General features: G+C 27.1%; 3 protein-coding genes across 6 annotated transcripts; 2 read left to right on the top strand and 1 right to left on the bottom strand.

Annotated features, from left to right (window-relative positions):
• Nucleotides 1-1147: 1147 nt before the first annotated feature.
• On the top strand, nt 1148-2116 carry LOC134827689 (BOS complex subunit TMEM147). Its single transcript, XM_063840455.1, has 2 exons — nt 1148-1355; nt 1439-2116. Exons 1-2 carry the CDS (start codon nt 1282-1284, stop codon nt 2037-2039), a joined length of 675 nt encoding a protein of 224 aa, XP_063696525.1. The 5' UTR covers nt 1148-1281; the 3' UTR covers nt 2040-2116.
• LOC134827680 (pre-mRNA 3' end processing protein WDR33) lies at nt 2060-5076 on the bottom strand. Its single transcript, XM_063840444.1, has 7 exons — nt 4641-5076; nt 4304-4573; nt 4092-4243; nt 3525-3749; nt 3232-3465; nt 2636-3174; nt 2060-2561 (listed from the first exon to the last, which is right to left on the bottom strand). Exons 1-7 carry the CDS (start codon nt 4962-4964, stop codon nt 2158-2160), a joined length of 2148 nt encoding a protein of 715 aa, XP_063696514.1. The 5' UTR covers nt 4965-5076; the 3' UTR covers nt 2060-2157.
• Nucleotides 5077-7241: 2165 nt separating this feature from the next.
• On the top strand, nt 7242-12143 carry LOC134827929 (neprilysin-2). Of its 4 annotated transcripts, none has more exons than XM_063840832.1 (12): nt 7242-7400; nt 7499-7562; nt 9273-9409; nt 9472-9728; nt 9782-9920; nt 9980-10138; nt 10199-10251; nt 10308-10484; nt 10543-11332; nt 11439-11543; nt 11599-11931; nt 11991-12143. In XM_063840832.1, exons 2-12 carry the CDS (start codon nt 7546-7548, stop codon nt 12140-12142), a joined length of 2319 nt encoding a protein of 772 aa, XP_063696902.1. In that variant the 5' UTR covers nt 7242-7400; nt 7499-7545; the 3' UTR covers nt 12143. The 4 variants fall into 4 exon arrangements, with proteins under 4 accessions (XP_063696902.1, XP_063696901.1, XP_063696900.1 ...); XM_063840831.1 differs by having other exon boundaries at nt 7242-7418; XM_063840830.1 differs by having other exon boundaries at nt 7242-7562.
• Nucleotides 12144-24791: the final 12648 nt, after the last annotated feature.

The raw sequence follows: 24791 nt of genomic DNA, 5'->3' as shown, positions 1-24791 counted from the left end.
TAGGCTGCTATAAATGAAACTCAATAGTTTTGTCCAAAATTTTTGAAATACTTTTTTTTACACGAAATGCCAAATTTTTAAAAAATTTTTGATCATTAAACAGATAGTTGCGGGAATCCTCAAATTTAAGTGAAAAAACAAAAAATCGCAATATCAAAACATTTGTAAAAAGTAGAAAGTAAAAAGTAGAAAATTTATAAAATTTTAGTAAATTTATTTCGAAATTGTCAGATAATATAAAATTTATTTGATTTTTTGCATTTTAAAGATGAAAACTTAAATTTCAAATTTGAAACCAAATTTGAATTCAAATTCAAATTTGAAAAGTTCCACTGCTTTTATCTCGAAAAGTATAACATTTTCAAAATATTTTTGCAAATTCTAAAAGTACTTGAAATTACCTTTCCAATGATATGTATCATGAATGTCAACTTATGTTAAAAGTCATCGAATTTGAAGTTCGCATTTCGCAAATTTGCTGTTTTTTCGTGAATTTGCGAGATGCGAACTTCAAATTCGTTGACTTTCCGGGTGAGTTGAAAGGCATGATATATATCATTGGAAAGGTAATTTCAAGTACTTTTAGAATTTGCAAAAATATTTTGAAAAAGTTGTATACTTTTCGAAATACAAGCAGTTGAACTTTTCATCTTTAAAATGCAAAAAATCAAATAAATTTTAAATGTTTAAGTATTTAGCTAATTTTCTACTTTTTACAAATGTTTTCTTTTGATATTATTGCGATTTTTTTATTTTCCTCTTAAATTTGAGGATTCCCGCAACTCCCAGTATTTTTATTGAAATTTAAAAAAAATGAATATCATTATTTAAAATAACTGTCAAATTATTTCTATTTTATATTTATTTATTTATATGATTTATATTTTAATACGATTTTCAATACAAAAAAAATTACTAAAAATCGAAAAATTTTCTTGAAAAATTATAAAAAAACACCAATAATCGGCAATTTTTAATGAAATTTTTTTTTGCCTATTTTTATTAACTATTTATTTTTGGTTGTGGTTATATGTACTATTTGGTTTAATAAAAAATTTATTTTTAGTGAAACTAAATCATTTTTAGTCGTTGCAGTTTCAAATTTTGACATGAGTAGGTATTTATTTGTTTGACAATAAGCACTTGACTTATCAATTCCATTCATCTCAAATTATAATTTAATTAAATTACATTATTTAGAATTTTAGAATTGGAAGTTAATCAAAGTTCATTCTTCTTAAATATTTAAATAACTGTATTTTTTCATATACTAAAGCTAATATGACCCTTTACCACTTTGGTAATTGTTTGGCTCTTCTCTATGTTCCATACTATTTAACCTACAATGCAGTGCTGTAAGTTTTAATGTTAATTAATACGTATTTACTTTTTCATATGAATGTCTTTTTTTTTGTAATATTTTTTTTTAATGTAACAGATCAGAATATGGAGCCTTTTATAAAGTAATGCAGTCAGCTGGAATGTACATGTTCACCCAATTGTGTAAAATGTTAGTGTTAGCTACGTTCTTTCCAGACAGTTTAACTGCACATGATAACTTTAATTTTATTGCCGAGCTACTACGAGCTTCTATTGACGTGATTGACTTGTTGGGAATCGCTTTAATGTTATCAAAAATTCCAGGCAAAGGACATAGCAAATTAATTAGTGTGGGTCTTGGATGGAGTACAGCTGAATTAGTATTATCACGAGCATTGACGCTATGGGTAGGGGCTCGTGGAGCAGAGTTTTCCTGGGTTTATATTCAACAATGTTTAGAATCGAATATTTTACTAATACAAAATTTGTCTACTACGACCTTGCTATGGCTTTATTCACGACACGATTTACATAAAAAATATGTTGTAATACTTTTACTAGCTACAACAATTTTTAAGCCTATTTGGATTGAAGTTATTTTCCATAATCTTGCAATTGGATCATGGACACAGTTGGCTTTTAAAGCTCTTATCGCGTGCGTAATTGGAGTATCGTCATTGAATATTTATGCTGGATTAGCGCAACTTATTGGGATTTAAATTTTTCATTAATGTGTAATTGATATATGTAAATACAATATTGTGTTTTCAAGTAATAAAACAAAAATGAAAATATTCTTTTCCGTATTGTAAAAAAAATTTATTAGATGTAAGGAGGTTAAAACCTATTCCATCGTGTTGGGCGTCCGTCTGATCGATCTCTTACATTTTCGGCACGATCTTCTCGTCCTCGCTTGCGTGATCGATTATCACCATTCGCTCGAGGATCTTCATCGTCATCGGATTTTAAATCATCTAAATTGATTTCGATATCAGGTGGTGCGTTTACGTTTAATTGAAGCAGTGACGGGATATTACTACTATTAGGCTCACAGTTGGTCTTTGCTTCTTCGGCAAATCGTGTTTTTTTATTTGATTGTTGAGAAACATTCCGTGAAGAATAAGGTACATCATCTTCTATCATTGTGATTCCATCACGCAAATCATCAAATGGTGCATTTGTCAAAATTTTATTAAACGCTTCTTGTCCTTCTTGCACAGCCAGGTCAAGTTTCGAACCAACTAAATAAATATAATTAGTGTTTTAAATAAATAAGAAATACGATGCAAATAAACAAAAATAAATACGAACTCACCTTTTAGTTCTAAAATTTTTCCCTCTAAAAGAATAGCGTTTGGTGCTATTTTTCTTAATAGTACTGAGCTTGGATCCATCAAATGATTTAAAATATCACGCAACTCTATTGAAATCGAGTCTTCTTCCATCCTCACATCATTCCATTGTGCTTGAAAATTTTTCGGAATAGGTTTGCTATAGGGTTTTTTCTCCTTAAAAATAGGTCTGTCTATTATGTGAGATGTATCTAAATCTAAACCAGGAATTACGCCACGATCAATTGCTAAGCTGTCTGTTATTTCTATCTTGTCATCTATTCCTAAAGCCGGTATGATAATGTTGTCATCGTAATCGTTCTCATCCATCCCTTGGAGGCTTGCTGGTAAAGTGTTTAAATTATATTTGTCTCTCATTTGGTCTCCTGGACGATTACGCGTCCAAAATTTAATGGTATGATCATTGGATCCAGAGCATAAAATGTGACCAAGGGGATGCCAGTCTAAACACCAAACAATCGAATCGTGAGCTAGCTCAATATTTCCCACCTCCTTATCAGTTCTAAATGAAGAATAATTATCAAATAAATTAATTAAACACTTAGAGAGACGGATTTACCCAACATTCCAAAATAGAATAGATCCATCGGAACCGCCGCTTGCAAATAGACCTTCATGTACAGGGTGCCAGGCAACTGCGCTAGCTTCTTTTTTATGACCTCTAAAAACTTGAACCTCCTCATTTAGATTTCGTAAGTCAAATAATTTGAGTAAATGATCACGAGAAGCAGTTATTAACCAATTTCCATTATCGTTCCATTTCAAATCCATTACAGTTGATTTATGTGCGTGTCTAAATTTTTATAATACATACATAATTGTAATAAATATATAAAACAAATACTTTCTTACAGCGTTGCTAATGCTTGACCGCTTTTTGGATCCCATAATTTTATTGGTTGTTGATTATCTTTGCTTCCAGACACAACAAGTGCTTTATGAGGATGCCAATGAACACATTTTACATCAGCGCCATGCCCTCTTAGAACTTTTTCCTCTGAGCAACGTAAAAAATCCCATACACGCACAGTTCCATCATCACTGCATGTCACAAATTTGGAATCAGATGGACTGAAACTAAGTTCAAATGTTTAATTATTTAAAGAACAGTTTATTTATAGTTACAGAATTATTCTAATAAAAATTGTATTGAATTTGTCTTGATTTTTAAATTTCTTAATGAATCACACATATAATAATTAGATCTACATATATATATATATATATAAATTTTAATATTTTCTATTAAATTTCTAATGTAAATTGTGCTTTTGTACCCTACAGATTAATTGAAATTCCTTTTTATTTTTTTGGAGATCTACTTAATAAAATTCTTCATTTAGGCGATAAAATAAAAATTGAAATTGAAAAAATGTGAACAAAAATCGACCAGAAATTTTGAATAATCAATATACCTACCTTATGCCTCTTATCGGCTCTTTGTGTGCTTGATACATTTTCACATTATTCATATTTGACTGCCAATATTTGACGTATCCATTATGGTCTCCAGTTACCATCCACTGATCGTTATGTGACCATACCATTGTCCGTACAGGGACATCATGAGCCTAAATAGTATATGTTTGATGAACAAAAATCCAAAGAAAACATAGTTATAATTTTATTACCTGTAATATAGTTTCAAAATTAAATGTTAAGCCATTCCAAAGAGTGAATTCCCCCGAACTTGCTCCAGTTACTAAACGTCGTCCCTCAGGTGTCCAAGCTAGTGTGAAAATGGGACATCTCATCTTATTTGTAGCTGTTTTCACAAATCGAGTTGTTACCGCATTGCTAGAGTTTTCTAAATAACTGCTCGGTGGCATTAAATGGGGAGCATATATACTTTCCGGTTGTAATGCCCGCCTATCTCTATCGTCTCTTTGCCAGACTCTATTCTACTCAAAATAAAAAAAAACATCAAAATCTGTTGAATAAATATTTTTTAAGGCTAACAAATATTACTTCAATTGCTTTTATAATGGATGCATTGTAGTCAACAGTTTTTCGCATGACACTTTTTCGAAGTCGCTTTCCATCGAAATCATCTTGAGTCATAATACCGTGTGGATGATGACCTCCTCGGTGAAAAGCATTAAAATTTCTGAAGAAGGGAGCTCTTAGTCCACTTCTATACCGGATTGCGTTTGATTCTGTGTTTGCATTGAATTGCTGGTTAGTAAAATTCGTATTAAATTGATGAGAACATTGTACGACAGGCTGTATTCCATTATTTAGATTGTTGAATTGAAGTTTTGTTATGTCAGGGGGTGGATGTGAAAACTCCATACTTCAAAGTTGAATTTTTAGTGAAATTTTCACTAGTTTGAAAGGTTAAAAATTGACCAAAAAAACAGTTATTTTTTTAACAAACTATTCAACTAACAAAATAAATAAACATTGAGGCGAATGAAATAAATACGTTTGACGCATTAAATACGCCTGTATAAAAAATGGCGTCTGTTATAGTTATAGTCGTAATTTGAATGGTGTTTCCGTTAAATATTATTCAAGTTTTTTTTTTTAAATAAATATTATTTAGTACATGATAAATAAGGACATGATACAATTAAATATTTTTTAAACATTGAAATTAAATTTAGTAACATCAACCGGAAAAATATAAATGAAAATATTTTTTATATAATTATTTTCCTTTTTTACACAATAATTTTTAAACAAAAGCTTCTATTTAGAAAACATTGCATCGTTCATTCATTTACCTTGCTCTTAACTTGCGTGTATATTGTATAAGGTTTACACACTAAGTTAAGCGAAATACATAACTAAATTTTAATTTTGATATATCGAATTTTGGGTGCCCATTTTGAGAGATTATTATCTATTTTATATTAACTATTGAAATCTTTCGAGGGCTATCTAGCGATGAATAAAACTGAAAAGATTGTTGCATTGCCTAAAAAATGATAAAATTGTCAGATAATTCTAATTACCCTTTAGATCCACCCTTTAGAGTTTGAAAAACTTGAATTAGTTTTAATGGGTTAAGGATGTTAAAACTTTTTTTTTCCTATGTTTTTCCCATAATTTCCTAATTAAGAATGTTCCAAAAAATTGTCTTGTTTTGCGTTTCCCCTTTCATCATTTTTATCGAAGTAAAAATTATATATTTATTTAGATTTTTATTTAAGTAATATTTTATATTGAACGACTTAAAAAATCAAGTTTTGTTAGTTTTTTTTAGCAATGTTTTTACTATTTTTAAAGAGATTCAATATTTATTAGAGTATTTCCCGGACGAAAAGGATAAATCGCATAACTGCAGTTTTAACAAACTGAGAAAAAACGAATTAAATTTATTTATAAACCTTTTCTGATTTCAAGATTTTTCCAATTTTTTTTTTGGTTCAATTGACTTTTTATGCAAAAACAGAGCATAAACAACACAAAAAATGATTTGGAGAAAATTTGATTTGTTAGCAATTTGTATGCATTTGTGCGATTTACCCTTTTCATTGCAATTGTGCGATCTGGCATATTTAAATAAAACTCATATTTTTAAAAACTTTTTTGAAATCTCTCAATGTATCTTAAAATACTCGTCTTTAAGCATATTTTCTCATTCTTATCTCAATTTTGTCAAAAACTGCAGTTGTGCGATTTATCCTTTTCGCCCACGATTTTTTTTATTTATAATTTTTTAGTGTTGTTAAAGAGATATTATAAACCATAAATCATAAAATTCCCAAAACTAAAACATGACCCACAGAAAATTCATTGTAGTGACCACCAAGGGTTAAGAGGTATCATTTGTATGGGAGGTCCATTTTAGAGCACCTCAGGATAAAAGTGATGTATGGCAATATTTTGCGTCTCGACGAGACAAACATTTTTTAATTATAAATTATACTATAATTTATTAAAGTATATTATAATTATACTTTAAGTACCAAGTTTGAAATGACATGTCTTAAGTTTTAACTTACAAATTTTTAAAGTTCTTGCAGTGTTTCAGAAGTGTTTGTACTACAAAAGTTAATTCATTAGGAGAAATATGTTTTAAAACGAAACGTGACTACTTTGAAATATTACAAGGGTTTGCCTTTTTGTAACCATAGCACGCACAAATCGTTGACATTTTCAATTTCTTTAGATATGTATGTATGCTTTAAATATTTTTTGTTCAAAAAAACAAACTGAATGAGAAAAAGTTACCGTTAACTCAGCAAAAATTGTATATTAAATTTGAAAAAATAACCTATTTAAACCTTAAAATTGATTGGCTTAGCTGGAGCTTTGTGTTATCAATGAGCAAAGAACAGTACAAAAAATGCTTCACATAAATTAATTAGTTAAAAGACTTAAGATTGTATTTGTAAAAATGTTACTTACATCAAGTGCAATGAAACAATTATTACATTAATAAAATAAGTTGTACATTAAATATATGACCACAATTGCTACTTCGGTTTAGTTAATATTAATACAAAAACGTATGTTCACGTTATACGATGTATATACTTATTCATTTGCTATCCACTTGTCCGCTTATTTACTTTATAAGTTATACAAAACATTGGCAGTCTTCGTTGAATTGTGGTAGCGATTTTATGTTATTAAGTCTTGTTAGAAATTTAGCGCAATATCTTGTTGAGTGTTGTGAAGTATTTAAACATTTCTTTTAGATAACCTGACAAGAGTGGTAGTGTGCCAAAAATAATTAAAAAAAATCCTTAACTTCAAAAAAAAAGTCAACTCAATAAAGTAATATTAATTTAAAGTGTAATTTTTTAAGCCTGATTTTTTAGAAACCAAATAAGAGTTAATTGTTCATTTTTTACCATACGTAATAATTTATTTAGTTTCTGTTAAAAATTATTTACTACACCACTGTAATATATTCAGCACAATGCAAACAGTTATCAAGTATGTATATCAATTAATTTATGAAGTAATTAGATCCATGTGATTTTTTTATTATTATTTTTTACCTTTCCTTGCTTAAACATGGCGAATTATTATTCATCAAATTCCTTTCGGAATATTGACGCCGTTCCTAGTTTATTGTGGTTTATAGTGAATATTATTTTTTTTTAATGTCAGAGATGTCCCAAAAATGTTTTTGCTGTTTGTGTAAAAATGTTTTTTATAAAATTACCATTTATATGAAAATATTGAATTATTATTGAAATTTAGATAAAAATAGGTACAGTTAAAATTTTGTCACAACTACGAATCATTTACACTTTATTTAAACATAATTTTACCACTACTCAATAAAGAAATCGGTAAAACATTTCAAAAGTACCTGCTCATATAAACAAATAGACTGACAACTTTCACTTTATTAACATTAACATATCCGATATGAAATACGGTTGATATACTTTTGAAAAACATTTATTTATATAATTTTTTATTGGATTCTAACAAAATCAGTTGATTAAACAAGTGCGCTTGAAGTCCTTGAAAAAATTTTTCTTTACTAACTACTTTAAAAACTAAGTAAGCTCTTCAAGTACAGTATTTTTAAACCTTTTTTTATACACAAATTGATTGAATCTATATGAATTTTCTATATTCCCCATGGTCATTTTTGATAAAAATGGTCGGAGAGGAAACACGAAACAAGATAAGTTTTTGGAACACCCTAAAGAATCTAATAGGTAGTATTGACCAACTTATCACTTCGCATTGAAAAATATAATTCATTACACAGCCGATTTATATTTTCTTTGAAAAATTCATTGATTTCATACATTCTAGAGTAGGTAGGTAACTGTTTTGCGACAAAAACTCTAACAAAGAACGATTTCAATTTTATATCGATAACAACCTAAAACTAATATAAAATCCAACTCATGATTAAAGCAACAATTCGGTAAAACGATTAGGTACTGTGTTTTTGATTATTCTTGTAGTTTTGATCACTAATCTGAAAAATATAAGTAATGTTTTTTTTAACGTTTTTTTTTTGATTTAACTTACGTTAACCAATCGGATCTAAGAGAGAAGTGTGACCAAATTACTAAAAATATGTCAATAAAATCTACGCTCATTCTCAGAATTATGATTTGTTTTTTATATAAATACAAAAACAATCAATTAAAATTATTTACATTCTATTTGAATAAACCATTGAAAACCCTGTGTTTGTCCTCAATTAAATGTTAATAAAAAATCGATTTGTCTTAAAAATTAATACATACAACATCATACGGTTATTTCGACAATTCGAAAATACGATGAATGCAAAAAGTGATTGATTAATTATTATTTTGTCCTTTTCGCAAAGTGAAGTATGAAAAAATACAATATGATGTTTTTCCTATGAATTGCTTACTATGAATTTTAATGACTAATAAGGTTATTTAATTTAATTCAATAACAATATTTAAAGGATCTAAAATGTGTTCTTTTCGAGTTTGTTCATATGTCTAAAATTTTTTGTCATTTAAGCTTTCAAAAAATAAATAAGTTTTTTAAATTAGGTACATTTCTAACTAACAAAAGTTAAGCTGTTCATTTCAACGAATACTACGTTTTTTATGAACAGTGAATCATTTTATATATATATATATATTATATAAATATGTATATAAATATTTATATATATTTTTATATATCAATTTTTAGAAATCCAAGTTGGTGGCGACGAAGAACATCGCTTGAGAGAACATTGACCTTAATTAGCATTGTTTGTTTGGTAGCTGTTTTTACGTTGATCATAACGTTGATAGGTGTTATCGTAATTGAGCGAACAAGCATTAAAAGTAAGTATTATTTTATATAAATACCATAAAGAAATGTATATTTATATAGATCTTACTATTAGAACTAGAAAATATCAGAAATTCAGCAGAAGCACTAGATGGATCACAGATGAAATCAGTATTTGACAAGTCTTTCAGTGATACTGATAAAGTAAAGAACAACAGTAAACATTATGAAAATATATGTTTAACTAGCGGTTGTGTGCATTCAGCATCTAATATGTTGAACCAAATGAACACAAATACCGAACCTTGTGATGATTTTTACGATTTTGCCTGTGGAAATTTTGTTAGAGAAACCATTATTCCAGACGAAAAAGCAAGTAATGTTTGTCGCGTGTGGAAAACAATAATTTTTAAACCTAATTTTAGGTATCTGTGAATACATTTTCAATAATTGGAGATAAGTTACAAGAACAACTGCGAACATTAGTGACTGACCCAATTCTGGAAAATGATCCAGAACCATTTAAATTGGCAAAAAAATTGTACAAAGCATGCTACAATAAATGTAAGGTTATAATAAATTTATTTTTGATATTTGTTTACTTAATTGAGGATTTGCCATAGCAAATATTGAAAAAAGAGGTACTGAACCTTTAATTAAAATTCACAAGTCTCTTGGTGGATGGCCTGTCATCGAAGGCGATGATTGGGATGAGTCTAAATGGAGTTGGACCAAATCTGTAAAAGACTTCCGTGCTAGAGGATACAGCGCAGATTATATACGTTAGCTCTTTGATGTTGTACATTTAATTGATGAATTTTAAAATAATCATAATCTTTCAGTTGATTTTTCGGTTGGAACTGACTTAAAGAATTCATCTAGAAGGATAATCGATGTAATTTTATAAATTTTAATCAAATAAATATTCAAATCAGATTTTTTTCCCTATAGATTGATCAAGCATCAATAGGAATCAGTAGAGAATATTTGATTAAAGGTTGGAATAATACAATTGTCCAGGCATACTACAGTTATTCAGTCGACATGGCAGTCCTTTTTGGTGCTGATAGAAATCGAGCTGAAAAAGAATTAAAACAATCGGTCGAATTTGAAATGTCATTAGCTAATGTATGCCTAAAATTTTATACAAAATTAATAAGTATATGATTCATTATTTTTTTAATAGATTTCTCTGGCTAATGAAAAACGCCGTAATGCCACTGCTTTATATAATCCAATGACTCTCAAGGAAGTACAAGAAAAATATAATTATGTTGATTGGGTTCAATACATTAATGTACTTTTGGAAGCAATTGATATAAAAGTTGATGACACTGAAGTAATTATAGTCAGTGTTCCGTCATTTTTCGAAGGGTTAGGAAAACTTTTAAAACAGACACCTAAACGAACAATTGCAAATTACGTTTTGTGGCGTATAACAGGATTTTCTTCCTTTTTCTTGACTGAAAACTTACGAAAGAGACAACTACAATATAGCACTGTTATCAGTGGTAAACAAGAACAAGAACCACGATGGAAAGAATGTGTTGATATTGTCACTGGTAGCTTACCAATATCCGTCGGTGCTCTTTACATTCGAAAACATTTCAAAGAAGAGTCCCGACAAGCAGCTATGGATATGGTAAATAATATTAAAGCAGAGTTTGAAAAAATTCTTCAACGTGTAGATTGGATGGATGAGAACACAAGAAAATCAGGATTAGAAAAGGTGAAAGCAATGGCTACTCATATAGGTTATCCTGTAGAATTAACGCAAAATGATAAATTAGAAGAATATTATAAAAGTTTAGCAATTGATGAAAACGAATACCTGGAATCAGTATTAAAAATCAATATTTTTGGAACTAATAAGGCTTTTCAAAAATTAAGGAAACCCGTCAATAAAACAGAATGGATATCTCATGCGAGACCTGCTATTGTAAATGCCTTTTATTCGTCTATTGAAAATAGTATCCGTAAGTGCTGCTTTATTTTTGTTTTTATATTTTATTTAAACTTAAAATTCTAATTAGTTCTTGCTTTTTTTAACTTATAAATATTTTTTCCTTAACCTTTTTATAGAATTCCCTGCCGGTATTCTTCAAGGCCAATTTTTTTCCGCTGATCGGCCAAAGTACATGAACTATGGAGCTATCGGATTTGTAATTGGACATGAAATTACTCACGGTAAAAAAAAAAATAAATTCACATTTATCAAACTAAATGTATCTAATTTTTTTAGGATTTGACGATCAAGGAAGACAGTTTGACAAAGATGGAAATTTAGTAGACTGGTGGAATAAAGCTACAAAATCCGCGTATTTAGAAAAAGCAAAATGTATTATTGAACAATATGGAAACTATACTGAGCCTAGTGTCAAAATGAATTTAAATGGCATTAATACTCAAGGTGAAAACATTGCAGATAATGGTGGAATTAAAGAAGCGTATTTAGCATATAAAGAATGGATGGTACATAATGGACCAGAGCCGAAATTGCCAGGTTTAAATTATACACCAGAGCAAATGTTTTGGATTGCTGCTGCTCAAACATGGTGCAGTGTTTATCGACCAGGTAAGAATAGTTGGAAAAGAGAAATCATTGTATAGATAATTACTTTTTTTACACTTTAGAAACTATGAAAATGCGTATTACCACAGGAGTTCACTCCCCAGGACAGTTTAGAGTTTTGGGGCCTATGAGTAACATGGAAGAGTTTTCAAAAGATTTCAGTTGTCCCTTAGGCTCTAAAATGAACCCCATTCACAAATGCGTTGTTTGGTAAATTTCCAAATGAGGTTTAAATATAGATTCTTTCGTAATATTAATATATTTATATGTATATAGAAATTTAAGAATTGTTCAAATATGTTTTTTGTTTTGTGTTACATTTTCTTGATGAGGAGCACTCCATTCCAAAAAATACCAAAATCCCGGATTCTAAAATTACTAATAAAAATCCAAATCTGATTATTTTATCGTGATGTCCATCCAAAAATAAGAAACTTTTTCTTTAACGACGTTTATTTTCAATGCAAAAGTTTCTCCTTTTTTGATAAACATAAGCATAAAAAATGCAGTTTTTCATTTCTAGTACGGTTATATAAAAAATCCAAACCGTGATTTTGGTATTTTTTAGAATCAAATGCACCATGAGAAGGGATTAAAATTATTTTTTAAAAAAATGTTCAAAGTATTTTTACAAAAACTTTATAATAGTCCTAAAAGAATTTTATACTTCCACAAGCATTTGTTTGAAGAATTTTCATTACTTTTTCATATAGCTTAAAAACAACCTTTTAAATAACGGTAAACAGGTCAGTTGAAAAATTAAAACGTGAAAGCCAATCAATTTATATCTATATACATAATAAAAAGGATTTACTTAATTTTTTTTTTTATTTTAGGCCGCTCCAAATTTTTTTCTATGTTTTTGTCCCCTGCCCCATTTCAAAAGCCGAAAATTCAATGGGGCAAAATAAAAAAAAAAATTAAAAATTTCATCAAAATTGACCATTTTTTGGTTCTTTTCCTTACTTTTTCAAGGAATTTTCAAAAATTTTTTAAAATATTTTCAATTTTTATTTTTTTTTGTGCTGAAAATTGTATTTCAACTTCTTCTTTAATTTTTTTCTTTTTCAAAAAATTACTTTTCAAAATTTTTTGACAGATATTTTTATGAAATATTTTTGTTAAAATTTTTAACTTGAAATACATTCAGATCAATTTTAAATCATCAAATCTCAATGTATATACCATAAAAACATCTAAAATATTCATGAAAGACCAAAATTTGTTAAAATTTTGTCATTTTGTATGAAACAGTATTTCAAAACTTTTTTTTTTATTTTGCCCCCCCCATTTTGAAAAAAATGTTTTGGGACAAAAACATCGGAAAAAATTTGGAACGGCCTTATACTATTGGTTATCATTGCTGGATAAAAACGTGAATGTATATGGTATATGTTCAATACAAATATGTAAAATAAAAGTGATATAAATTAATATCAAAATATAAGAAATGTGCAAATTTTTGGCGTGTTTATAACATAATACTATTTGTTTTATTAATACATATATGTACCTAAATATTTTAGATGTTTTCTTGTTTAAACGATGCAACGGATACAACGACGAAGAAATTTACTAACTAGGTAATGATTAAATGATTAATGAATACTAACTATTGATTACTTAAGATGTAAAGTTAAATCGAATGGTCCTTCAAACGCCAATCTACAAAAAACTAATAAAAATAAATACTAAATAAAAAGACGAAGGACTAATTTACAAGAACTAAGTTTATTTAAAAATTAATGTATTTTTTTTTATTTATTTATTATTATTTATTGGTGCAATTTTAAAAAATGTTTTACATTATAACCCACCTAACTTTTTCAAAAAATCCAAGGAGGAATAATGATAACGGGTTTAAAATATTTTTACCTTCAAAACATAAGAAAAAATGACTAAAAATCATCAAAAATTGGTTGAAATCTATAATTTTTGTAATATTTTGCAATTTTTCAAAGGACTAAGTTTTACAAAAATTAAAAAATATATAGTTTGAAATTTGCCAAAAGTTTCAAAAAAGTCGTTAAAAAATTTTTGAAATTTTTTTTTTCTTAATGTTAACATAAAAGATCTAAAATGTCTTTAAAACGCTCTATTGAATATTAAAGATGAAAAAATCAGTAATATAATTGTTTTCCATTATCATTATTCATTACTCTTACCTCCTTACTTTTTGAGGTCCAAAATAATGTGAAACATTTTTTTGGAATTGCACTTGCCTAATATTAAATCTCTTTGAAAAATTTAAATCTATCTAGAGTCTTCGAGATCCAAGGCTTTTAATATTGTACATCCGACACTGAGAGCCTATATAAATGTAATTCTCATTCATGTGTTGTTACATCACTCACGGATTTTTTCAGCACATTTGAAGTCTTCTACAAATTCCAAAATATTTTGTAATGCTTCATTTACACGATCGTTGTTGTTTTCTGAAGGATTATAAATAAATAAACAATGATTAAGTTTAGTTTTCAAAATGAATGTATGTATGTTATTAGGGAACCTGATTAAATATAGTGAACATCATGAAACCTTTTAACAGAAATGCTTATAAGCTTTTCTATATTCCTTTCCATAATAAGTTTTTTGCTTGCAGTAAAATTTAGATTTATTTATCATTAATTATTTACTTGCAAACCCCAAATAGTGATCAATTGTGTATAAACATGAAAGATACTCGATATCCTTTCAAAACAGTTTCGAGTGCTAATTGTAATAAATACATACCTTTAATAAGATAACAATGATTCTGTACCAATGCGATCCAAAACAGTTGACTATGTGTAAATTTTAAAAAAGGTGTAAGTGCTTCATCTAAATGTCTTTTAGACCAATTTTTATACGATAAATATGATGCTTTCATGCTGATTAAATAAGCAATTAAGTAATCCATTTCGGTTTCATGATATTTTTCTATTTGCTCCATCACATAAATTGTTTTACTCTGGTAGCTTTCGAATGATCCATTTTTCCTATTAATATTACCGAATTTCCCACGTAAGTCAAATGTGTTAAGAAATGAATTGCTTATTGAAAATGCAACAATACTTCCAAAAGAGGCGTAATTAAAAAAATTTGGTCGTTTTATACCAAAAATTTGATCTTGCATTAAGCCCACAGGAATCACTAAAAAACAACCATGTAATTTATTGAAATACGTTTGTGTTAATACAAAATAACTTACTTGCTGCATTTTGTCTTATATCATAAAGGCTATTTGGTTTGATAACATTTGCGTATATTGGATCGGTTTTGCTTTGTTTTTTATATTTTTCAAACTTTTTTTTATTTATAAAAATGTTGATTGCCATTTCGTCTTCAATTAGTGATCCATTTTCTTTCATTTTTAATTTTTGATAATAACTATCAATTTTAGTATTATTTAAATAAAATTTAGGAAACCCTAATTGAACTTTCATGGAATTTATTTTTTCTATTGCGCTTATTTTTTCTTCGAAGGTTAGCCACTTTGTTCTCTTAATCATTCGTTTTAATTGTCGATTTATATTACCCTAAATGGATGTTTTTTTTAAATGAAAAATGTTTTTTAAAAAAGATTTAATAATAATATTTATGACAAGTTTAAAATTAAATAAAATTTTAGTGAATAAAAAAACTCCCTATACAAAATAAGAATTTTGCGCCACTGATTGAAAAAGTGAAAAAACTAAAAGGTTACCTCGTGAAAAAAAGGTTCGGCGGGCTGAAACGTAAAATGACATATTTAAGGGGTAGGTGAATTTCGTTTTTTGATCATATATCCGTCTAAATTAATGATTTTGTGCATAAAATATATATCAATGGACGCAGAATTAAAAAACAAATCGATTGATATGCATGAACAACCAGATCCAAAAAGAAACTTTTGACGAAAATTGGGTTTAAAGTTGAAAAATAGGCCGAAATGCTCCTCATGCGATCTCTTCATGTCATCTTTATTTCAAAAATACTCAAGATAGTTATGGAAAAATGCATATCAAATGAAAGAACACTCTTTTAGCTCTTCATTGGACATATTTTTATTTTTCTAATTCTTAAGAAAGTCATCATTATATGGCTAAAATCAAAAATATGAAAAAATACATGTTTTCTAAACTATTGTTATATCTTAGAAAAAATGTTATATTCCATATCAGACGTTATTTTTCATCACAGAATAAAGCCAGCGGTGGACTAAAATACTCGAAAACTGTCAAAAAAATGAACTGAATATTGATAGTTTTCAGAGGTTCATAGAAAGCTTTGACAATAAATCTGATAAAGAGAAATTTGGAGCTGTAAGTCTAAAATTTCTTTTTATGAACTCTAAAACCACAAAAAGCATTTATATTACACAAAATAAACAAAAAAAATATGATAAGTTTGTTGAAACGACAAAAAGTATTGTAGTTGATGATTTAATAATTTTTCGATTTTTTTATTTTGACCATATAATGATGACTTTCTTAAGAATTAAAAATATAAAAATATGTTTATTGAATAGCTAAAAGAGCACCCTTTCATTTGATATGCATTTATCTATGACTATCTTGAGTATTTTTTAAGAAATGATGACATGAAGAGATCGCATGAGGAGCAATTTGTGCCATTTTTTCACTTTAAACCTAATTTTTGACAAAAAATTGTTCTTGGATGTGGTTGTTCATATATACCAATCGATTTGTTTTTTAATTCTGCGTCTATTGATATATATTTTATGCACAAAATCATTAATTTAGACGGATTTATGATCAAAAAACGAAATTCACCTACCCCTTAAATATGTCATTTTACGTTTCAGCCCGCCGAACCTTTTTTTCACGAGGTAACCTTGGAGTTTTTGGGCTTTTTGGAATCTTTTTTATTTTTTATATTTTTTTAAATTATTTTTTTTATATTTTTTTTTAAATATTTTTTTTTAATATTTTTTTTTAAATATTTTTTTTTTATTTTTTTTTTTGTGGCGCATAATCTTGAATTCTGGGGGGGTATCTTTTTGAATTTTTATATTTTGTAAAATAAGTGACATGCCTATTAATAATAATATTTATGACAAGTTTAAAATTAAATAAAATTTTAGTGAATAAAAAAACTCCCTATACAAAATAAGAACTTTTGCGTCTTGTATTTTTTTTATCTATTTGAATTAAGTGAAAAAACCTTAATAAAAGATTTTAAACATATTTTTAAATTAATATTACCAGAGCCGTATTTTCGAAAAATAAACAATCCAAACGATATTTACAATATTTTTTTTAGTGTTTGTAAATAATATTCTGCTAATAAAAAAATATGCATACATGCAGAATTTATTTCGACACATTCAAAATTGATAAAAATTAAAATAAAAAAATAATATCAATAGTAAATAAATATCAAACAAATCTGAAAAAAAATACAAAACACGTTCATGAAAATCCTAAATATATTGTATTTATAAAAAATATTAAATTATTGGTTTAGATTTTTCTTAAAACCGACTATTGTTTTTTTCATTTTCTAATTTTACATGGTATTTTCATGCAGCATATGTGTTGACATATATTGTTTTCATCCGTAAGAAATATCTAATTTTTTATCGAAACTTGCTCAATATTATAAGATAAAAACAGAATTCTCTCTTAAAAATTTATAAACTTCTTTTTTATAAATATGAAAAATCTAAAAAATAAAAAGTAAAATTGATTTTTTACCAAATTTTTTTTATTTTATTTTTTTATTTTTATTTTTTTTTTTTTTTTTTTTTATTTTTTTTTTTTTTATATTGTATTTTCATTCAAAAATGAGGAATGACGGGTTAGCTCCAAAACTATGCGTTTCCGAGCATATGTTTCATGGAGAAAAGTGATTCTTATGACTCAAGGAATGTTTAGCGCAAAAAATCGGCGCCACCTGCGCTTTACAGGAATGTTACATAACTCCTTCTTTCTTTACCATTAAAAAAATTTCAGCACTTATATTTTTTATATCTTTGGAAAACCGTACTTAGCACTATAAAGTATGAAATAAAAAAAAAATATTTAAAAAATATAAAAAATATATAAAAAAAAAAATATTTAAAAAAATATAAAAAATAAAAAAAAAAACATTATATAAAAAAATGTATTGTTTGAAGTTTTCAACTTCTAAAACAAATTTATATTGAAAAAAAAGATAAAAAAAAACAAACTATAAAGTATGAAACAAGTAAAATCCGGCAATAGTTTTCAACCAAAGGGTTTTCAATTAAAGCTTATAAAATACAATAACAAAATACAATGTCGAATGCTCATTAATGTTGATTGGAAAAGATATTAATAGAAACCAAGTTTTCAGATTCAACACAATTGCCCAAAATTTATATCATTTTGGTCAGTTTGGTAAAAGCTCAGCGAGAATTTCATAAGGAACTCATAAGGAACTTGTTTCATGCTTTATAGTTTGTTTACTTTTACTCTCATCGGATTTTACTTGTTTCATACTTTATAGTTTGTTTTTTTTTATCTCTTTTTTTCTTTTATATTACTTTTTATTCTTGGTCTTTATTTAAAAAATAAAATATTTTTACTTTTTCAAAAAGTACTTTTAAAAATGTGCAAGAGTAAAAGTAATTTCAAGCCCTGCTTTTTGGGCAAATCGAGTTAAGAGTAAAAAAATATGGGGAAAGACGACTACTTTTTAATGCATTGAGAATTTTTCCAAAAATGTTTGAAAATGTGTACTATTTATCACATTGTCCATTAAAATATGTCGTCTGATAGTAATTCTCAGTTTTTTCCCTTTTGGAAACTGGTTTTCTGTAAATTTTTAAATATTTTTCAAGAAAAAATTATTTTTTTGTACGATTTAACAATTTGCCTCACTCACGAAAGAATTACTCTAAAGCTGTCAAAAACACTTATATTTTCATGAGTCTTTCAACCTTCAAGAGTTTCATTGAAATCCCAAGACATGATTTTAGATTTAGAACATCACATATGATTATTAAATTTAAAATTACCATTATCCTTGTTGCATCTTTTGGAATTTCTTTGAAGTATGTTTGAACATACATTGCATTAACACTAACTGGCAAACGTTCCTTTGTTAATGTTGCACATTTTCTATGTACTTCTGAGCTAGATAATTGTTCTGTATTATGTCGAATCAAAAAGGCCATAATCCTTACAAAAACATAGTTTGCTGTCATCCTTAAAAAAGTTATGTTATAAAATATAATTATATATAAAATAACTTATTGTTTAAATACAATTCTCACTTTTTTGAAGTACGACTCAATAACTTTCCTAATTCTAAAAAATAAGAGACATCATTTAAGTAAATCATATTTTTTCTTGTCAAGCTATTATGAACTAAAATGCTAATAATCTCGGTCCAATTTATATAATTATATGCCAACTGTAAATCTTTAATTGTATATAAAGCATTCGAATAACCGTTTTTTGATGTTACCTTCAAATAAAAAAACAAAATTATGAGAATGTAAAAGTTAAAGAATGTTAAAGAAGGACTCTGGGTTGCATTCAACTAAGTGGTAATTTTAAGTGGTACTCTCAAAGTCAATTTTGAGTTATTCCAATTGATTACTGAGACAACCATGTTGATAACGTTATTGAAAATGTAATAAATGAATCGCAAAACCCTTTTTAAAACAAAATAGGTATACATACTTTATACAATGCATTTTCAAAATCGTTGTAGTCCTTTACTGTATCGTTGAAATTTGATTCGGAAAACCTTTTTTTGAGTTGGTTTTTTATAAAGTTTAAACGTTTTATGTTCATAAAACTATTATACTTTTTTGGTGGTTTAAGCTGTAAAAAATAACCAATTGGAATCTTCTAGTGCCCGGAATAAATAAAGGGGACTAAAAAAATTATACCTTTAACATAGTGTTCGATATATTACTAGGATCACGTATTAAAGAAATTTCAAAGAACAAGTCAAATGGTAGTCCCATATATTTTAGCTTTTTAACGGTGCTTGATAAAGACCAACTTTGCTTATTCCAATTAGTACCGTTAAAAAGTGGCCAGTTTTCTAATGAAATTAACAAACTTTGAGCATAATTGATTGCATTAAAGCTCTCTATTCCAATATTGTACATTTCTTTAATGCATTTCTTGAAAAATAATTTTGTAATTTGAAATGAATATGGTTCCGTATTTTTGATATCATAATTCAACATATTTATTATTTGTTTTAAACTATTTTCATCTATTGATTTAATCGGATTTATATTCATAATTTTAGCATTTTTGATATATCCTCCGCAAGCAAAATGATAAAAATTATTACATGGATTATATGATTCATTAATCATTGCTCTGATTCGGTTTGATAATATAACGCATTCTGAGGAAAAACAAGTATATTCTTCTGAACCAAAACTGTTATTTTCCCTTAGAACCTTTGCATTTATATTGGATATCAACACGAAAACCAAAAAAAACATTTTATGTTTCAATAATTTTTATTTTATTCTGTATAAATTTGATAAATCACTAAGCTGCTCAAAGAATAAAATTATACTAAAAATTAAATATTTTCTCAACTAAGCTTAGTGTCCGCTTCGAAAATATTAATTTTTAGCACATTTTTATTTTCAAAGAAAAGAAAAGGCGCTATTGTGCTTGACTGTGTGACCGTATTTTGTATTTTGTATAAAAGTGTTGTAAGAAAAAAAAACTTGTAAATAAAAAATCAAAATTTCTTTTCGGAAATTTGATTGGCTTGAAAATCGTCATTTTGGCATATTTTGATTTTTGCCATGTTTGAAATTACTCCTATCATGTAAAATGTAAATGCGCTTAATTTCGTCGATCATTAGGTAAGTTTTAAAGAGCGAGAGAGAGAGAGCAATTTACATATACTAAAAAAGAGGCTCTTTCAAGTTATTTATTTTTTTTTGTTACAAATTGCAATTCTTTAAGGAAAAAAAAGGAAATTTTTTGAGTATTTAACTTTAACACTTTTTTTATTTCGAATTGTTCAGGCTTGTATGGTTTAAATCAAAGATTTGAAAATCAAATCATGTTTTGATTTTTTCGATGCATCAAATCAAATCAAAAAATTTTTAAAACTGAAATTTTTTGATTTGAAATCAAATCAAAAATCAAATCATGATTTGATTTGTCATTAAAAAAAATCAAATCATTTTTTTGATTTTCTGATTTTGATTTAAATCATACAAGCCTGGAATTGTTAGTGTTAGTATAAAAAAATTAGTATTAAAAAGTGTAAGAAATGTACTAAATATACTCTAAACTTTCTCATTACATATTAACATTAAAATAGAAAAAAAATCGTTTAAAAGTAAAAAAAAAGCAAACATGTGTCGAAACTATTATCTTTAAGTTTTATGACGAAAAGTTTTTAAATAATTTGCAATAACCTTTAATGTATGCAAAAAAAATCTATTTTAGAGATTCATAAAGAAAAAAACAAATATGTAGGTGCTAAAATTCATCATTTTAGAAGTTATTAGCATATTCTACGGCTATAATAGTATACTTACCTTAGTTTATCACGATCACATTTAACGAATAGAAACTGGTATTCACCATGTTTTTATTTCATTAAATAATTTTTTGAATACTATAAATTTTAATCTATAAAAATGCTATTTTAAGGCTTCCCGAGCATAAATTGCTACTTTTGAAAATTTTCGCTCTAATTTGATATAAAATGTGAAAATAATAAAAACATTCTAAAACCTCAAAAAAAAGCATAAAAAATTAAAAAATATTTAAGATATTATTAAAATAATAAAAACTATTTAAACAGATTGTACAGATTAAAGAATCAAGCTTAAAAGATTAAAAAGCGTTCGTTGAAAAGAGTATAAAGAATTGATGTCATTGATTTTAAGATTAAAAGAGAAGAAAATAAAGTAGAACAATTAACAATTAAAAAAAGTATCAAATCATCATAATTATAATATAAGCACAGACATGAACCACTTGTTTCTTTTTTTATGTATTTTTATGTCAATCAAATTTGGTTCTAATATGGAATTCTGTAAGAAGACTGTGATTAACTTAAATCTTAATTTTTATCCTTCTCTCCATCTTTCCAAAAAATTTTTTTGATTTATGTATGTCGTTTAGGCCCCTCCAAATTTATTTCGAACTTTTTGTCCCAAAAACTTTTTTTTAAAATGAGGGGGACAAAATAAATAAAAAATTATAAAAAAAAATATTTTAAAAAGATGCTTTTTTATTTGGGGCCCTAAAAAGTTGAAAATAAATGAAAGTTTTTCAAAATTTGAGCAAAAGAAAAAAGCATTCGAGTCCAACAATTTTATTTCAATTACATTTGAAGTTATTCTCACTTATTTTGGCCTCGCATGCTTTTTTCTTTTGCTCAAATTTTGAAAAACTTTCATTTATTTTCAACTTTTTAGGGCCCCAAATAAAAAAGCATCTTTTTAAAATATTTTTTTTTATAATTTTTTATTTTATACTTTTTAGTTATTACAAAAGATGTAATTTTTCCTTAAAATTTTATGAGGTTTTAAAAAATTTTCGAAGATTTTATGAAGTTTCTCGAACATTCTATGAAGTTTCTCGAACATTCTATGAAGTTTCTCGAAGCTTCTATGAACTTTCTCGAAGCTTCTATGAAGTTTCTCGAACATTCTATGAAGTTTTTTCGAAGCTCCTATGAACTTTCTCGAACATTTTATTAAGACCCAATGCACATTCTAAAACATTGCCCCAATGCACATTCTAAAACCTCGCCCCAATGCACATTCTAAAACCTCGCCCCAATGCACATTCTAAAACTTTGCCCCAATGCACATTCTAAAACTTTGCCCCAACGCACAATTTGGGTCTCTCACGGAATTTCCAATGAGCCCGCTACCCTAATGCGCTGAAAAGGAACAACGCCATCTTGTGGGAAGTAGGGAACTAAAAGCGTGACACGATGACAGAATTACAGAAAACATTGGAATTTAAATAAAAAAGCATATAAAAAAAAAATTTGAAATACTTTTTCTTACAAAATTTTAACAGTTTTTTGTCATTAATCAATATTTTAGTTGATTTTGTGGTATCTACATTGAGATTTAATAATTTGTTCTATTGTTCTATGTTCAAAATCCCCACGATACCTAAAATTTGAGCGAAAAATATTGATCCGTTAAAGAGATAGCAAGGACCTATATTTGGCTATTTTGGGGGCATTTTCGAGGTACCTTCATCTCATATCGTATGGAAAAATCATCTCAAATGCAAAGTGTTATATATCGTTGGAAAGAGGATAAAATTTCTGATCAAATGAGATCATTTTCAGCACAATTAGGTAAAAATGTCGAGCTCGTATGGTTCAAAAAGTACGTTTTTTAGCCATTTTTAGGGGTTTTTAAAGGCTGTCGGATAATTTAATGGGCTATAATAAGATAAAATTAGTTTTAAAATATTGCTGAGAAAATTTCACAAAAGTCTGTCATACTTCATAACCTTCTTAGAATAATCTAAAGTCGAAAAATAAACACAATTAATATTAAGTCATCGAGCTCGCACGTTAATCGAACTTAAATCCACTATATCTTCCATTTTTTAAACTTTTATCTATAAACAATGTTCTACATTTTTATATGCAATTTTCTCAGCAACATTTTAAAACCAATTATTTTCCATATTGACCAATTTAATTTGTCGACAGCCTTTGAAAACCTCCAAAAATGGTCAAAAAACGCACTTATTAAAGCATAAAGGCTCAAAAACTCGACCAAATCAAAACGAAATAGGTGTCATTTTGTCAGAAATTTTGCCCTCTTTCCAACGATATATGACACTTAGCATTTGAGATGATTTTTCCATACGATATGAGATGAAGGTACCTCATCATCATCAACTTTTAGACACAAAAAAAATTTTTGTGGCAAAAAAAAATTCTTAAATAAAGTTGTAGTTAAGTTAATTTGAAGTTAAAAATTTAAACAAAAAAAAATCGTAAAAATAACTTGAAAAATAAGAAAAAAACCAAAAAAACGGTCAATTTTGATGAAATTTTTAACTAGTGTTCGGAATACGCTGCATGGAAAAATCCATGCAGGTCGACATTCAAATATGTCGACATATGCCGGCATGCATGCATCATGTTTTAAGATTTTCGAAAATTCAGTATTTCTTAGAAAACGTTTTTTTTTCAGTCAAAACACAAAATATGATAAAATATAAATTTTTAAATAAAACTTGTTAGCCATTTGAATTTTTTTTTCAAAATCTTAATTTTCTGTCAATAAAAAGTAATTTTTATTACAAAAATATTCAAGAATTCGATTAAATGTCACTTAAATTGAACTAAATTTAAAATAAAATAAAATTTTTAAACTCAAAATTAAAGTAAAAATTAAGACGAATTCGAAAAATAATCATAAAATGAGAACCGCGTTCGTAAAAAAAAACTAGTGCAATTGAACATACCTATTCAATTTTTGGTTTAATTTTTTTCCATGTCAATTTTACATGTCGACATGGTATTTTTATGCAGCATATATGTTGACATATATGTCGACATATGCAAGTCGACATGTGCATGGGACGAACCCTATTTTTAACTTTTTTTTTATTTTGCCCCATTGGATTTTCGACTTCTGAAATGGGGCATGGGACAAAAAGTTCAAAACAAATTTGGAACGGCCTTATTTATTCAAAAAATTCTAACAAGAGTTGAAGTAGTTGTTAAGCTAGATCACTCAAAAATTAATTTCGTTGATCGTTATCATGAATAAAGTTTATAATGTTTTCTACCTGAACCACTCCATAACTTTAACATACCGTTACGGACGGAGAGACAGACATATACCGCACTTTAATAAAATAATAATAAAATGAATGAATGAATAAAATAAAAATGCGAAAAAAAAAATTGAAAATTTGTGTATAAAT

This window comes from Culicoides brevitarsis, chromosome 1, assembly GCF_036172545.1.
Source record: "Culicoides brevitarsis isolate CSIRO-B50_1 chromosome 1, AGI_CSIRO_Cbre_v1, whole genome shotgun sequence".
Classification (NCBI taxonomy): Eukaryota; Metazoa; Arthropoda; class Insecta; order Diptera; family Ceratopogonidae; genus Culicoides; species Culicoides brevitarsis.
This window is presented reverse-complemented; position numbering and strand designations above follow the sequence as displayed.

Excerpts from the sequence above, each read along its gene's own strand:
- LOC134827689 (XM_063840455.1), top strand. The coding sequence starts at position 1,282 with ATGACCCTTTACCACTTTGGTAATTGTTTGGCTCTTCTCTATGTTCCA. Across the intron at positions 1,356-1,438 it reads TTAACCTACAATGCAGTGCT|ATCAGAATATGGAGCCTTTT; the intron begins GTAAGTTTTAAT and ends TTAATGTAACAG.
- LOC134827680 (XM_063840444.1), bottom strand. The coding sequence starts at position 4,964 with ATGGAGTTTTCACATCCACCCCCTGACATAACAAAACTTCAATTCAAC. Across the intron at positions 4,574-4,640 it reads CCATTATAAAAGCAATTGAA|AATAGAGTCTGGCAAAGAGA; the intron begins GTAATATTTGTT and ends TATTTTGAGTAG. Across the intron at positions 2,562-2,635 it reads AAAAATTTTAGAACTAAAAG|TTGGTTCGAAACTTGACCTG; the intron begins GTGAGTTCGTAT and ends ATATTTATTTAG.
- LOC134827929 (XM_063840832.1), top strand. Across the intron at positions 9,921-9,979 it reads CAAAGCATGCTACAATAAAT|CAAATATTGAAAAAAGAGGT; the intron begins GTAAGGTTATAA and ends GATTTGCCATAG. Across the intron at positions 11,544-11,598 it reads TGGACATGAAATTACTCACG|GATTTGACGATCAAGGAAGA; the intron begins GTAAAAAAAAAA and ends TAATTTTTTTAG.